This window comes from Chrysemys picta, chromosome 9, assembly GCF_011386835.1.
Source record: "Chrysemys picta bellii isolate R12L10 chromosome 9, ASM1138683v2, whole genome shotgun sequence".
NCBI lineage: Eukaryota > Metazoa > Chordata > Testudines > Emydidae > Chrysemys > Chrysemys picta.
Genome location: NC_088799.1, coordinates 7,577,640 through 7,593,757, shown reverse-complemented (window position 1 = coordinate 7,593,757; position 16,118 = coordinate 7,577,640). Strand labels below are relative to the sequence as shown.

The window sequence follows — 16,118 nt, the reverse complement described above, 5'->3', positions numbered from 1 at the left end:
TACATGGGTCTTGTTCTGTGGGGGAGGAGGGAGTAAGGAAGAATTAGAAAATGGGATCTGATTCTTAGTGCATATGGAGCTCCCAAGAGACCAACCAGCTCAGGTATGTCCTCCCCATGAAGAAGAGAGAGGAAGACAGAAGACCAAATATCCTGTCTAGAAACTCCATAGCCAGCATATCCCATTCAAGGGGCAGCAATTTGTATAGCAGATGAGGTTCAAGGCACAAGACCCACAGTCTGTATGAGGCACTAACATTCCCCAAATTTGACTGAGGAGCCAAGATTGCCAAACCCTGAGAATTCTTCAGGGGAGAGGACAGTTCAGAAATAGAAGCCTCACCTGCTTCCTGCTCTCTCGGGACTTGGTTCCCATCATCATCCACCAAACTTTTATGAAGAATGCTTCCTGGCAGACAGCCCAGTGCAGCCCAGCAGCAGCAGAGGAAGGCTCGAGAGCCATTTCAAGGGGATGAGATTGATCTGCTTTTGCCCAGGGTGGTTTTATTTATTCTCTGCTGCCTGTGGACTCTCCCTCTTCCCCCTCCCATGAATTTTCTGAACCACCCCAGCTAACTAAGTGTTTTGGTCTCCCTGCAAGAGACTTCAGTGCAACTGGAAGTTCTAGAGCAGAGAGGAGTCCATTTGATAGTTTAGCAAGAAATACTTTTCTAAATGTCTTTTACAAATTATTTACCGTCACTCTCCATGAATATTGACAGTAGCTGCACACTGCTCACCACCTCTGGAGCTAGTGAGTGCAGTCAGATCAGAGAGGGGCTACTCTTTGCTTAGTCCAGGTGAGGAGAGTTTACGGGAGGGGGTGCTCAATTCAGGTCCTAGGGCAAATCACAACATTTGACATTGATTGGCCATAACAGCCGAGAGGACAACTTCCTTTCTGCCCCCTTAGAGGGTGTTACTTCAGGGCCTGGTTTGCAGAGGGAGAAGCTTGCCCTCTGATCTGGGCTGTATCTGCTATATTGAAAGAGGCCTTTAGTCTCTGGGATTACCCACCCGACACCTTTCACCAGCACTAAACTCACGCAAAGGGTGAGAGGAGCCAACCACTGGGGAAGGTTGGACAGAGCATCCCACCCCCCTCCACTCCCAAAACCTCGCTCCCATCTGAGTTAGTGGCTTGAAGGAGAGAGCTGACCCCGCTACTGAACGTTAACCCCCCGCCCCCCCAAAGACACCCCGTGACACTGACAGAGCGACCCTTTCCCGCTCCCAGGCGGTGGGTTGCACGCCCTCAAGTGGGGCGAGGGGGGGGACAAGCGGGGTGGTCACGTGACGCGGCGGTTACGCCAACGTTTTTTTTTCTACAACCAAAGTCCCGCTTTTCCTTTGGGCTTTTTTGTTGTGCTTCCACCTTGCCCCGCCCCCCCTAGCGTGACTGACGAACCCCGCCCCCCAGCGGTCTTCGAACCCCGCCCCCGCTTCTGTCTCGCAGCCAATGGCGTGCAAAGACGTTTTAAGAAAGTGAGCGGAGGCACCTGATTGGCCGGGCCATCCCGCTCCCTATTTTGTTTAAAAAAAAAGGGCGGTGACTGTCGCTGATTGGCTCCGCGGGGCTGCTTTAAGAGCCTGGTCGCGCAGCTGCGCGCTAAGCAGAGGGGCTCGCGCCGTCTGGAGCTGCGCTACTCCGTCCTCCCCATCGCTTCGTGTGCGAGCGGCCCGGCCACGCCTCTTTCCCCTCAGGTAGGCGCGGGCCCGCCCCGCCCGCCGGGGGAGTGCGGCCGTTGGCCGGCCGGGCGAGCGGCGCGCGAGGCGCTCCCTGGCGTGAGCTCCGGCTGTTGACCAGCCCGGCAGCCCCTTCCGGCCGCGCGCTGGTGAGCTGCGCCGGGGCTCCCGCGAGGGCGAGACCTAGCCGTGGGGCCGAGCCCGGCGCGGGGCTGCAGGGACGTGTCCCGGCTCTGCCGTGGGGACAGACGCCGGAGCCAGTCACCGGGGGCCGGACTTGGCTTCCCGCCGGGGGGCGTGTCCGCCGGGGGGCGGGGCGCCGCTCTGTGCCGTGGGGGGGCTGGAGAAAGCTGGGCTGCGTTTGGGTGCGGGCACGTGGCCTCTCTCAGGCTGTCTGAGGCTCCGGGGCTTGTAGCCCCGATCCCTCGGTCAGACTCGGAGGGAGCAGCCGCTGCTCTCCCTGCCCGGCCATAGCCCGGAAGGCTGGGCCGCCTCGTCCCACGGTGTCCCCAGCCCGCCCTGCTGGGTGGCTCGGTGTGGGGAGCGGCGGTCTTGCTAAGAAATCCATGGAGCCCCCCCGGGCCACTTCACCGAGCTCCTGAGCAGAGGCTGTGAAATGGTCCCTGAATGAGCCAGTGCTATAAATGTCTGTGGGTCTGAGATCCGTGACCCACAGACCAAAGACTCCACGCCTTGGACTCTCTGGCCCCTACGTGGTCCTAACAGATTGTGAATCCTTCCCAGGGATGGTGCTCAGCCTGCAATGAAACCGATCTTGTCCCTACAAACGCTATAGCCTTCAGGGGCAAAGGGTGTTTTACTGAAATCCACAGATAGTTGCTTGGCAGGCCGTTTGCTCAGGTAACGTCTGCAGGCCTATGAACGAGTCAGGGACTGTTTCTATAAGGGAACAAGCTTCGTTTTTAAGCTATAACAGGCTTGTTTGGAAGAGTCTGTTGGGGGTGGGGATGGTAGAGTGTAATCATGAAAAATTCATATTTGGATGCTTTGTGAATTGCAGCTGCAGAGTGGCATAAATAAACCCCCTTCCCCTGGCAGTCACACACATGGATGCAGACTAGAGCCGTTCAAGTCATCCTGACAGATATGCCCGGACTTGTTCCTAGAGGGGACTATTTGAGTTACGGGAATCTGACCATTTTGTCTTGTCATAATCCTGGCACTGCAGTTGGGAAGACAGGCTGGCACCAGTGAGAAACATGGAGGGAGAAGCTAATTTTAGAGTGGCAAAGAGTGGGTGTCACATGTGATCCCAAGAAAACTTCAGCATTCTAAAGATTATCATGAAATAAACAGCTGGGCCTGTTTGCAAAAATGACACTGGCATCCAAAAGCCCCAACTGAGCCACTAAACTGGGATGAAAACCAGGATATGAGAGTAAAGGCCATTCCACCAGGTTGGAGGACAGGAGAATGGCCTGAGGGTTACTTGGGGGATCAGGTACATTTCAATAGTAAAAATAGTGGTTACAGCTTTTCAGTTCTTTAATAACAATGTTCATTATTGCCATGTCAATAGTTCATGCTAACCCTCTCCCTGAGCACTAGTGAAATTGACTATCAACCCTTCCAAATCCAAAGTTCCCTAGTATGGAGGAGAGCAGGCAGAGAGGCATGTTTGCTAAAGGGGACTCTGCTGTTGGCTTTTCCCTTTTACTGCCAGAAAGGGAAGTGAAATCCCAGTGCATCCATAATTTCAGAGGCTTGATTTCTGAGAAGTGATGCAGCAAGTGGGCCTTTCATAGTGGGGCAGATGCAGAGACCTGGTTCTCCTAGGAAACAATTGAGTATTTGCTATGGCTCCGTTTGTTACTTTGGGGCGCTGAGAAGCACTGTAATCCTCTGTGTCTATTTACCCACACTGTAGCTGGGCGTGACCCTTTATAGGCCAGCAGAGAGGGAGTCTTTGCTCCAGGAGCCTCTAATTTACTCTCTAGCATCTTTGTTTAATAATCAGTACAGTGTGGTCAGAAGCAGCTTGGACAAGTAAAAATACCCCTGGACTAGGAGACAAGAAATCAGTTCTTCTCCTGGCACAGACACCTGCTCTCCAACAGACTTGGCCAAGTCACTTCACTCTCTGCCTCAGTTTCTCGCTGCATCATGGAGATGTACTTTCTTGATCCTAATTCCTACTTTTCTCTTTTGTATTTCTTGCAGATTGGACAGAGAATCTCTGTGGAGGCCTTTGCCCTGCAGGTTGCTACTGCTGTGGTTAGGGTTGCACACCTAAAGGTGAAGGTTGGTGGGTTTGAAAATCCAAGGAAATGTTAGTATGTTGGGCTTTAAGATTTTGACAGATTTTTACAAAAATCTTGTATTTGATAAGAGTAACAGAGCTGTGAAAAACAAGCTCATGAATCCAGTTCCTGCTGGTCTGTGAGTCCTGGGTTTGATCTGAGTCCTTGGGCACCTTTCACTGCCTTCTGGCCTGTTCCTCTTGCTGCTGGTAGTGGAAAGGGCTGGCCTCCCCTGCTTGGAGAAGCACCCCTTACAAAACAGTGCTGCAAGATAGGAAGAGGTCTAGATTCGAGCTCCCCTTGCCCTTCAGATTGTGTAGAGGCCCATTCAGTCAATGGCTCTACCAGTAGAAATCCCATTGTTCCAGTAGGAAAGAGTCACTCAGTGTTGATGTCCCTTGATTACTCTCAACTTCTCAGTTTGTCCACTAACTGTCAAGGCTGTGCTACAAAATGGGTGTTCTAATGAGCTGAAGTTTTCAATCACAAAAGGGGTTCACAAAACAATGGGATTCACAATGACTCAGACATCTCCCTAAACTTTCACATTAGGTATTGTTTTCACCCCTCAGCTCAGAGAGCATCCCCTCCCATCCATCACTGCTCCAGCTCCCATGGGACAGCCCTAGCTGATAACCTACTCCTTCCCTGAACCCTCTCTGGGTCAGCACCATGCATACTGTGGAGTTGTAGGCCCCAAGAACCAGCTTGCTGCAGAGAGGTCAGACATCACACAGCCTTAAAAAAGAGGGATAAAGGGAGGGGTCAGGCATTGATGCACTTGCATGATCCTTACATCCTGGAAAACACTACAGCCTGGGAAAGAGGCTTGCATAGGGACAGCACAGAAGTGTCATAACAGCCTAATATGGAGATACAGACATTCTTGCAGAGGGCTGCAGGGTGCCCTGCCTACATGGGGAGAGAAGGGATGTGTAACCCACCTGAAGCCTCAAGCATAGCAGCTCCTGCCAGAGCCAGGAAACTGATCTGGTCTAGGAATGTACATTCACCTTTCTCTTGTGCCCACACAGCGTGAGCCCTGACACTGAACAATGGGGAGACCCAGGAAAAACCCTGACAGCACAGCCTCACCTCGTCAGGCTGCACCTGTGCCCAAAGCCACCCCAGCAGCACCCCGTTCCTCTGCCTCCTCTACCCAGGCCAAGACAACACCCACAGCCAGCCGACCTACGAGCGCTCAGGCTGCTGGGAGTTCAGGCACCAGCAGGGCACAGACAGACAAGCCAACCAGCAGCACCACTGCCAGAAGAGCCGGGCAAAGCTCTTCCCAATCAAGGGCCACTGCAGCACATCTCAGTGATCAAGGAGACACCAAGATAAGCTACAGAGTGACAGCAAAGAACCCCACAGTAACTAGTGGAGGGAAACCTTGCTCCACAACACCTAAAGTACCTGCCGGTGCCGTGGGAGGGAGTCAATCCAGCCGCTCTCGGGCCAATACCACTGACCAGGGCAAAGCAAGCAAATTTCCCTCCCTGCTGACAAGAGAAGATGTGGTGAAAGTGGAGAGGGAAACCCGGGGCCAGAGGGACAATCCCAAGTGGGATGAGTGGCGGGAAAACCGCATCACAGCCTCAGTCGCACCTAGGATTGCTAACAGCAAGTTTGTCAATGGCAAGAGCTCAGAGGTGCCCCAGTCTTATCTCAAGGCTGTGGTGAGCTCTGGTTCCAAAATGCAGACACCAGCCATGTCCTGGGGCACCCGAAATGAGAAAAAGGCAGTGCAGGCATATGAGGAGCTCCAGTCCAGGAGGACAGGTAAGCCTGTGAAGGTGGAGGAGTGTGGCCTCTTCATTCACCCAGGGAAGGAGTGGCTCGCAGCCAGCCCAGATGGAATTGTCAGAGAAGCCGGTACAGGGAAGCTACTGGAAGTCAAGTGTCCCTATAAGCACAGAGACAAGACAGTGAAAGAGGCCTGTAAGGACACAGCCTTCTGCCTGGAAGCGGATGGTGAGTCCTACTCCTTGAAAAGAGACCATCCCTACTACACTCAGGTGCAGTGCCAGCTGGCAACAACGGGCTTCGACAGGGCTGACTTTGTGGTTCACACCAACAAAGATACAGTCATCGCCCCAGTGGACTTTGATGCAGGGTTCTGGGAGAGAACTGAGCCCAAGCTGGAGAAGTTCTACACGGAGGCTGTGATTCCCCACCTGGAGGAAAAGAGAGGCAACTCAGTTTGGGCTAAGGAAGAATAAAGTAATGGGGACATCTGGCTCCTACCCCACCAGGGACTTCTGTCTTCACCAGCTGCCATGATAGATTAATGGACTATCTCTGGTTCTGCCCTAGCAGAACTATGGGATCTAGAACATGCCTGCTAAACCTAGACTCTTCCTTCTTATTTAGATTGTAAGCTCCATGGGGGCAAGGATAGTATCTGCCTTTGTCTCCTAGCAACATGGACAGCCAGCCAATGATTTAATAGTTCTGTCCTAGCTGCAGAACAAATACTCTTGGCATTTGGTGTTCTCTGCACACACATGGAAGCATTAATGCCTCAACATCTGCCTTTAAATTTATGCCAGTGGCTGGGTGCTAGTGCAAATTGCCCTGTCTCTAGGGAAATGGGTTGTTGTACTCAGCCTGTGGAGGGGGTGGGGTTCCATTCAATGCGCTGGAGTGAAAGTCCTGGACTAAACTTGAATTTTAGTCCCCCAAGGGATCCTTGCTATTGTCAGTGGCAGGCTTGTTGAAGATAAAATGTAAGGTAGGGCCTCTAGGATAGTGGTTCTCAATTTTTTGTACTGGTGATCCTCTTCATATAGCAAGCCTCTGTGTGACACCCCCCTAAAGTAAAAACACTTGTGTATTCACCCCATTATAAATGCTGGAGGCAAAGTGGGGTTTGGAGTGGAGGCTGACAGCTTGTGAATGCCAAGTTTGAGAACCCCTGCTTTACAGGGTAACTAAACTTGTAGGTATGTGCCTTATTGTCAATGCAGCATCACACACAGCTGTTTCTTCCCATGCTATCTTATATTCACTCTCACCCTCTTTCCCTGAGTGAGGGTAATTGCTAATCATTTTAACAGGCTAACTGCTTGCATTTAAAATAGTTTGGCTTTAGCATCAATCTTTTCCCCAGGAGAATATGGGGGAAGGGGCTTACATGTCCAGAGTTACTCTTTCAAGCTGCCTGCAAACTCAGCATTAGTTAATCATTCAGTGGTGAACCAAGTAACACCACAACCAAGAGATTTCCTAGACTTTTTTAATGAAAGTTTCTCTAGTAGCAGACCATATCATATGCATAACAGCAGTATGGAGAGGTGCCTTGGTGTTTGAAATCACTGTTTTGTTCAAATCAATCCTGTTTTGGAAATTAAAATCTATCTAAACAAAACATTCATTTTTTAGGTGTATTTTTTGAGAGATTTTTAGAAGAGGCTAGAGCTTGAGCTCTAAGTAACCACAGAGGCCAGGCAAGGGGTGTCTAGTCACACTAAGATAGGGCTGGTGTTTTGACATGCTTCCACAGATACGCTCAGCAGTGTGGTAGCAGGGGGTTGTGCCTGTCTCCCAGTTAAGGGATGCTTTCTCTTAGGTGAGGGAGATGCCCCATTTTCCTTTCTACAGCACCATGGGTGTCAGACCACTGCCATGTAATCGATAGTGCATTGCACTTTTCAAAGAGATAAAGAAAAACAGCAAGCCTGTTTGCATCACAGATGAGGAAAGATGCCATCAGTCCTGGCTAGACTCTCTCACCCCACCTGACTAGCATATATGGTCTAATCCTAGATTTTAGTACCCTAGCTAATTCTCATCTTTTCAAGGGGGAGACTGTCCAAGCCTGACCCGTCTGAGAGCCCTGGTGTTCTACCTACTCCTTACCCTACATTTCTCTTTGCTCAGTGTCCCTGAGTTAACACCTCTTACTTCTCCAGAGCACCAGGCTTGTACTCTGTGTTGGATTTTTAATTCGCCAGCATCCACCAAATTCTCAAAGACGACTCCATGGTAGAAAGGACAGGGCTAGTGGCTCTTCGCACAGCCAAAGGAAATATTCACTGAAACTTACACAAGGGGAGTTACAGGTGAGGTCATGAAACAATAAGGCCACAAGGGTTATGGCAAAAGTACTTTATTATATACATCTTACTCCACCCACACTCCCAAGAATTTGCTATTTTACATAATTTCAATAAAAATTACTACAAACTATAAAAGTGTAAAGCATTTCAGGGGCCTAGACTTTCCCCCCGCCCCCCAGGAGAGGGGTACAAGGAGCAAACCCTCCCAGAGGGACAGGGACATTGCTGACTGATGATGTCTCAGGGCAGCCAAGTACACAAGTTTGGAAAAATAGGAATTGTGATCTTAGATTCCTTTCATTTCCCCCCACCCCAAGAGTCAGAACACCTCCAGCACAGGGGGAGCAGCATCTTTGAAATGCAACATAGAAGGTGCAGAAGGCACATGGGTCTGGTTCTTTGGTGGGTGGGGGGTAAAAGGAGAATTAGAAGATGGAATTTAATACTTAGTGCATGTAGAACCCCCAGCGACCAGCCAGCTCAGTCATGTCCTCCTTGAGGAGAGAGAGAGAAGACCAAGTATCCTGTCTAGAACTGTAAAGGTGTGCTCATAACAGGAACATCCAATCTAAGAGGCAGCAATTTGCATAGTGGATGAGGCTCAAGGCAAAAGACCCCATATGTCTGTATGAGACACTAACATTCCTCAAACTTCACCGAGGAGCCTAGACTGCTAACACTGGAGAATTCTTCAGGGGATTGGACAATCCAGACAAAAGCTTCACTTTCTTTCTGCTCTGTCAATTTTGTTCACATCCACCACACCTTCACCAAGGGTGCTTCCTGGGCGACAGCCCAGTGCACAACAGCAGGGAAAGTCCTGAGAGCCATCGCCTAGGGTCTGCTTGTGGACTCTCCCAAGTTTCCAAAGGTTCTCTCCCCCCCACCAACTGTTTTGGGCTCCTGCCCCAACTCCTTAAGTCCCCTCATACAAGAGACTACAGTGCAACTGGAAGTTTGGGAGCAGAGGACTCCATTTTACAGTTTAGCAAGAATTGTTTTATAATTTTCTAAACATCTGTTACAAATTATTTACAGTCACTCCATTAATATTTACAGTAACCACACACTGCCCCTCTCTTCCCAACCTCTGAAGCTAGTGAGTGCAGTCAGATCAAGAGGCTACTATTGCTTACTCCACATGCAGCAAGTTTGAAGGCAGGGGTGCTCAATTCAGGTCCTGGGGCAGATGTCCACATCACTATAATTGATGGGCTATGACAGCCCAGAGGACAACTTCCTTTTTCCCCCCCCAGAGAGTCACTCCAGAGCATGGTTTGTAGAGGGAGAAGCTTGTGCACTCAACAAACCAGATACAGCCCAGATTAAAGATGACATTAGTCTGGGGGAGAAGGGGGGCACTAGCCACCTGACAACTTTCACCAGCACTAAACTCACTCTTAGGAGGTTGTCACATGAAAGGAATTGGGCACCAGTGGGATAACAACCACCCTTGGGATAAGTCTAAGCAGCCCCCATACCAGAGGGTAACTACTTGGACAAGGCCCTCCTGGATTGCCTGGGGGAAAGGCACTGAGCCCCGTGTGTATTACAACAGGAAGGTTTCTGGCTGACCTACTGCACTGGATTCCATTGAGACACTTCTCCTGCTGGGCCCCACTGCACTGGCGAAACTGATGTCTCAGCTGCATAGTTTACATGATCCCCACAAGAGAAAGATTATTCCTCCTGGAGTGAGTCTCAACGTGCCAGCTTCCTGGAGCTGGAAGTACAGGGGGCATGCCCAGCACAAATGCTCCCACTTTCCAGTGCCACAGGCCTCCTATAGTCACTGTGCATCGATTGTCTAGCCAACTTGGGCTACAGTCTTAGAACAAAGGGCCCCCGCCCACAATCACCATCTCTCAGGGGGAGAGGATCAGTCACAGAAGCGTTTGCGGGGCACTGTCCTGGCTCGGTTTGAGCGACGGATCTCTTGTTTGGCGTCACGGCATCTCTGGCAGATGAAGACCTCAGGCACATTGGATTTGCGAATCTTGGCACAAGAGAGATGGATCCAGGTGGTGCATTCATTACACTCTATCATGGGTCTCCCTGCAAAGGGCTTCAGGCAGAAGCAGGTTATCAGGTCCCAAGCATCATCCTCTGGGCAGGGGAGAGACAGACCTCCATCAGAAAATGCCAGACAAGCCCAGTTTATAGCATAAGATTTTGCACACAGGAAGGCAGTATACATTGTCCCAGGAGCATGAAGGCCTAGAGGGATCAGCACCAACCCCCACAGACAATTAGTGATCAGCTCTGAAAGAAACCCAGGCCTGTCCTATGCTGGCCTGAATTCCCCTCTGTCTGATTCAATCCCCACCCATTTCAGGAAGAAGCCCAGCGGCAAAGCAAGACCCCCTGCTCCCCGTGCTGGAGAGGCTACCAGTACCACACATAATGGGGTCCCACTCACCTTCTGATTTGGTGTTGGGAGGTGCCACTGTGAATTCCACAGGTGAAGCTGCAAAAGGGAAAAAGAGCAATTAAAACCAGTCAAATGGTTAGTTTGAGTCTCCCAAGCTGAAGAATGAGTCTGGCTCTAGCACTGTTTTCATCAGGGGAAAGGAGGACTCTGACAGGCTGAGGCCCAACACCTTGACTCTATGCTTTGCAGTTCCCCTACTTCACCTCTTGTTGGTGAGGCTAGGACTCCAGTAGCTGTGGGCTCCCCACAAAGCCAGTGAACCTACAGGTCCTCCAGCTGAAAGACAGCAAGGTGCTGAGCATTGGAACATGATGCAGCTTTGCAGTGAGAACAAAGCATTGACATAACCACCTATCCAGACCAGGGACATCTGCCCCACTTTTCCTTCGGACCCCTCCACACTCCCCATACAAACTAGCTTGGAAGCTTACAATTGAGCTGGGAGCTGACACTGCTTGTACCCTCCTCCTCTTTGCTTTGATCCAAGGTATTCTGACAGCTGGAGCTCCTCCTCTCCTCAGGGCATGATTCCTGCTCCTTTGGTCGAAAGTAGCCTCCTACTGGCACTTCACTCCCTTGAACCCCACATGTCCAGTCCTTTTCTTCCTTCATGAACTCCTCCAACAGGGATTTGGGTCGGAGCTCACCAGCTGGGACAACCAAGGACTCAAGACATTTTCTCATTACATAAGGCGCCTGCTCCTCTAGTACAGCGGACTCTTTCCTTTGTTGTTGAACATCACTTAAATTCTTCGTGCCAGCCAGCGTCACCTTCTGTTCCATCTCTTGATCCAAGATGAGCTTCTTTGCAGACAGTTTCTTCTTCTTGGTTTGCTGGGGCCGGGCTGCATAGAAACTGCCGGGGAAGTCAGGGCAGTTCAGGAACAGGTTGCCCCCTTTGTACTTGGCATTTCTGATCCTCCCCTCATCTGGCAGTACTTGGGAATCAGAGGAATGGGATGAGGCCCAGCTGTCACTATCCTGAGTGCTGCCTGTGCTGTTCTGGGGACTCATGCTGCCTCCAAGTGTCCAGGGTTCATTCTGCAAGGACAAAAAAAAGCACATAGGATCTGCACAGGACTACACCACAGATGTGATGTTCTTGGAGTGATTGGGGGAGGGAAGGAGACATGAGCGGAGGAATGACACAGCAGGAAGTCCCCAAACCTCAATGCCAAGAAAGAAAGGAGAGGTGCCAGGTCTGTCTCCCAGGACATTGGCCCCTTCACACAACACTAAACAATGGCACAACGCACACACCAATCTGTTTTACCTCCTCGGGGTAGGGGATGTAGCCAGCATAGGCCAACACGAAGGTGCAGAACTGGTTGAAGTCCTCCACGGTTCTTTGTCTTTTTTGTGGTGGCTGCAAAAAATGACATTTTATTGATTAGAGTCTCTACCTCCAACCTCAGACTTGATGGCTAGAAAAAAAATTGACGAAACATTGCCAGCTTAGCCTTTTAACTACAGACAATGACTAAATCTTATGCTACAAGATATCATTGTGGGAGTCAGAAAGGACTGCGTGTGCAACACCAGCCACCAAGTAACTCCATTACACGTCTAGCACATGCATCCCTGGAATGCCTGTGCAACATTCCCCACAACCAACCCGCACACAGTCCCAGACTGCCTGACCACCACCACAGAAGCCTGCAGTGCCCAGCCCACCAAGATGACCCTCCTTTCTCCCAAACCAACCCACACATTCAGCATGCCTAGATGTGTCAAGTATCAGAGGGGTAGCCGTGTTAGTCTGAATCTGTAAAAAGCAATAGAGGGTCCTGTGGCACCTTTGAGACTAACAGAAGTATAGGGAGCATAAGCTTTCAGGGGTAAGAACCTCACTTCTTCAGATGCAAGTCTCTTGCATCTGAAGAAGTGAGGTTCTTACCCACGAAAGCTTATGCTCCCTATACTTCTGTTAGTCTCAAAGGTGCCACAGGACCCTCTATTGCTTTTTACAGCATGCCTAGATGTTCCCCTTCAAAGATACACCCAGAACCTGCAGCCATAGCCCACGCTGGCACCCCCACCACATCAAATCTACATGCACACAATGTGTAGAAAGGAAATATTTGAATATTGAGTTTCTACAAGGTTTCTAAACAGGGTGAACCCCTGAAGTTGTGGAAGAGCCCCCTGCAATGAGCTCCATTTATCTGCAGTCACAGGACTGGGATGTTTGTGGCAGGGACCATGATCTAGCCTAAGGAAATCCTGCTCTGAGATCCAGTGGGAAGGATAACAGGCTCCTACACAATTAACAAAGGAGAGTTCAGACAAAGCCTTGAGCATTGGACTCTAGGGAACCATCCTGCCCTGATTCCTGAGTCTACAGCTCTATGGAGGGGAATCAGAACAGCTGTGCCACCATGACAGGGGCACCTGAGAAGAGTTTCCTCTCAGGACAATCAAGTTGCCCATTATGGAACTCCAGAGTCCTACACAAAACAGCCTCTTGCACCCACCTCCTTCAAGGCAAAGGGAAATGAAAGCACTGGAGCCAATCCCAGCCAGCACAGGGACACTTATCTGACTGACTGGGGATAGGCCATATGGGCACAGTGCTACCATTTATTTCAGCCAGGCAGTCCATGCCAGCTATCCAAGGGCAGTGAAAACTCACGGCTGAGCCTGAGTCAACACCAGCAGCTTGGAGGCCCCCTCCCTGCTGGTCCGCAGGCATCTAACACTTGGAGCTACCAGAAAGGCCAACTCTCCAGCCCCTCAATCCCAACTCTGAAGGGCAGTACCCCAAAGAGCAGAGGAGGAAGTTCATGATAAACACTGAGGGAAGCCTGAAATTTCTACAGTCCAGGGCCTGGTCACATCCCAACTCCAGAGGTCTGACTCCACCCAACCACCCCTCTTCCCCAAGGGCTGAAGGACAATCACTTCCAGCCATAGGGAGGGGCACCTGCCTCCTGGAGAGCAGGGGGAGAGGCCTTTACTGCCTATGGTGGGTGGGAGGAGCCAACCATCGCTGGCAGGGTTGGAAAGAGCATCCCCCCCCCCCGTTACTGGCATGAAGGAAAGAGCAGAGAGCATGCCCAGGGCTACAGAAAGCTAACTTCCTTCAGCCACACACACTCCTCCCAATGCCCAGACCTCCCCCCTCACAAACACACTGCCCAAAGCTTAGCCCCACATGCTCCCCAGTGCCCAGACCCCCCCCCACACACACACACACTCCTCCCAATGCTCAGACCGCCCCCCCCCCACCACACACCCACAGCTGACACCTCCTGCGGAAGGGGCAGGCAATGGAAAAGCCTGTTAGCTGCGGCACCCAAGCCCGATCCACCGGGGGGGCCCGCTCGGCCGGGGCAGAGCACCCCAACGGAGGAGTCCCATTATGGAGGGTAGAGACAGGCTGAGCCTGAGCCCGAGCCCGGCACCTTCCATGAGGAGCAGCCCCCGAGCCGCCCACAGCCCGAGATGGAGCGAGAAGTCCGGGGGGGGGGGGGGGGGAAGAGTCCCTCCCGCCCCCGATATCTGATCCCGCCCAAGATGGCGCCCGCGCAGCGCTCCCGGTCCTGCCCTGAGCCGGCCCCCCGCGGGGTCACTCCCCGCCGCAGGAGCGGCCCGGCGGATCCTCCGGAGGGAGCCGAGTAGGGGGGGGGGCAGGCAGGCGCCGGAACACCCCTCCTCCTCCTCCTCCAAAACGTGCGGCGGCACCCACTGCCTTTCGGGGTTCCCCCCCAGATACACCCCCCAGCAAACAGCCCCCCCGCCCCCCAGATACATCCCGGCACAGAGCCCCCAGAGCACCCCGCCCCCCAGATACACCCCCGGCACAGAGCCCCCCGCCCCCGGACACACAGTCCCCAGAGCCCCTCCCCGCCCCCCAGATACACCCCCGGCACAGAGCCCCCCGACCCCGGACACACAGTCCCCAGAGCCCCCCCGCCCCTCAGATACACCCCCAGCAAACAGACCCCCACCCCCGGACACACTGTCCCCCAGAGCCCTCCCCACCCCCCAGATACACCCCCGGCACACAGCACCCCCGGTAAACAGCCTCTCCAGTAAACAGGCCCCCAGAGCCCGGCAAGCAGCCCCTAAAACCCCTCCGGTAAACAGCCCCCCGGCACACAGCCCCCCAGAGCCCCCCGCCCCGGCACACAGCCCCCCCAGAGTCCCCCGCTCCTCAGATACACCCCCAGCACTCAGCCCCCCCTCCCCCGGCACTCAGCCCCCCAGAGCCCTCCCCCCCCAGATACACCCCCGGCACTCAGCCCCCCCGCCCCCTCAGATACACCCCCGGCACTCAGCCCCCCCGCCCCTCAGATACACCCCCGGCACTCAGCCCCCCCGCCCCTCAGATACACCCCCGGCACTCAGCCCCCCCCGGGTAAACAGCCTCTCCAGTAAACAGGTCCCCCAAAGCCCGGCACACAACCCCCCTCCCCCCCACCCGAGACTCTCCCCAGTGCCCCCGACACACAACGCCCCCCGGAGCCCGGCGAGGCAAACAGCGTCTCCCCCGACACACACCTCCCTCAGCCCCCCTTGCGACCCCCAAAACCCGGACCAGCGCAATCCGCCTCGCTCCACAGCCCCCTCTCCGGCCGGCTTAGCCCCCCCCCTCCCCCCAAAGCCCAGCCCAGCACACAAAGAGCCCCCCCGGCACACGGCTGAGTCCTGCTCCCGTCTCCCGAGCGTGCCACGCAGCCCCCCCCAGCTCGCCCGCGCCTCACCCTGCCCCCCGCTCCAGAGCTTGGCATACAGCCCCCCCCCCCCCCCCGGGCGGCCCGCCACGCCGCCCCTCCCCTAGAGCCGGGCACGCAGGGTCCGGGTCCCCCCGGCGCCCCCTCCCCGGCAGCCCGAGCCGCCCCGCCCCCACAGCCCGAGCGCCCGGCGCTCCCTCCCCGCCGCCCGCCTCACCTCCTCGGGTCCGGGGGAGCCGGGGCTGGCACCTGCAGGGGGCGAGGCGGGGGGCCAGCGATCGGCGCGGGGGGGCGACCCGGAGCCCGGCCGCCTCCCACCTGCGAGCTCGTCGCCGCTCATCCCGCCGGAGCCCCGGGGCGCGGCGGGCGCGTGTGCCGGCTGGGGCTGGGCGCGGCGCAGGGAGCGGAGCGGGCTGCCTTGCTCCGGGGTGCGGGTCTCGGGGGCGCGGGCACCGCTCTGTCCCCGCCGCCGGCTCCTCACTCGCTCCCTCCCTCCCGCTCCTCGCCGACGCTGGAGCCCCGCCCGGCCGCTCCGGGGGGCGGGGGCGGAACCACCTGGTGGCGGGGAAGGGGGAGGAGGGGCCTGGAGCCGGCACAGGGCGGGGAGGCGCCCCGGCCCCTCGGCACTTGGACTCGCCCGTCAGCTGAGCTGCAGACCCGCGGCCTCCCCCGCCGCCAGCGGCCCGGGCGGGCGCTCCCGCGTGTTCCCGTCCCCAGCCCCTAGGGTAGCGCCCGCCCCCCGCTAACCTGGCGGGGGATCCGGCTCCGGACCCCGGGCGGCGGGGGGAGGGAGCTCAGGCCTCTCCTGCTGCCCCGGTGCCCCCGGCTCGGGCTCATTGCAGCTGGCAAGGGGCCCTCCCGCCAGCCGGCCGCACGAGGGAAAGGGGGGGAGGGGCTGCTGGGGGCCCAGCCCCTATCCCTCCTAGCTCCCCCTCCGCACACGCGACCCCGGCCCAGGAACCCCCTTCCCCCGTGACAGGATGGGACTTCACCCTTGCAACTGA

At 54.7% G+C, this 16,118-nt stretch overlaps 1 protein-coding gene and 1 long non-coding RNA gene across 4 annotated transcripts; one reads left to right on the top strand and one right to left on the bottom strand.

Moving 5' to 3' along the window:
- Positions 1–1,562: 1,562 nt before the first annotated feature.
- Positions 1,563–7,316, top strand: LOC101942159 (uncharacterized). Of its 2 annotated transcripts, none has more exons than XR_010590555.1 (3): positions 1,563–1,703; positions 3,867–3,941; positions 4,981–7,316. It is a non-coding gene; the product is annotated as an uncharacterized LOC101942159 (long non-coding RNA). The 2 variants fall into 2 exon arrangements; XR_010590556.1 differs by having other exon boundaries at positions 3,867–3,947.
- Positions 7,317–8,041: 725 nt separating this feature from the next.
- On the bottom strand, positions 8,042–16,009 carry LOC101953661 (PHD finger protein 13-like). 2 transcript variants are annotated; one of them, XM_065557649.1, is made up of 5 exons: positions 15,862–16,009; positions 11,712–11,804; positions 10,870–11,479; positions 10,427–10,474; positions 8,042–10,113 (listed from the first exon to the last, which is right to left on the bottom strand). In XM_065557649.1, the coding sequence occupies exons 1-5, from the start codon at positions 15,949–15,951 to the stop codon at positions 9,887–9,889; spliced, it is 1,068 nt and encodes a 355-aa protein (XP_065413721.1). In that variant the 5' UTR covers positions 15,952–16,009; the 3' UTR covers positions 8,042–9,886. The 2 variants fall into 2 exon arrangements, with proteins under 2 accessions (XP_065413721.1, XP_042699896.2); XM_042843962.2 differs by lacking the exon at positions 15,862–16,009 and adding an exon at positions 15,332–15,593.
- Between the last annotated feature and the right edge of the window lie 109 nt (positions 16,010–16,118).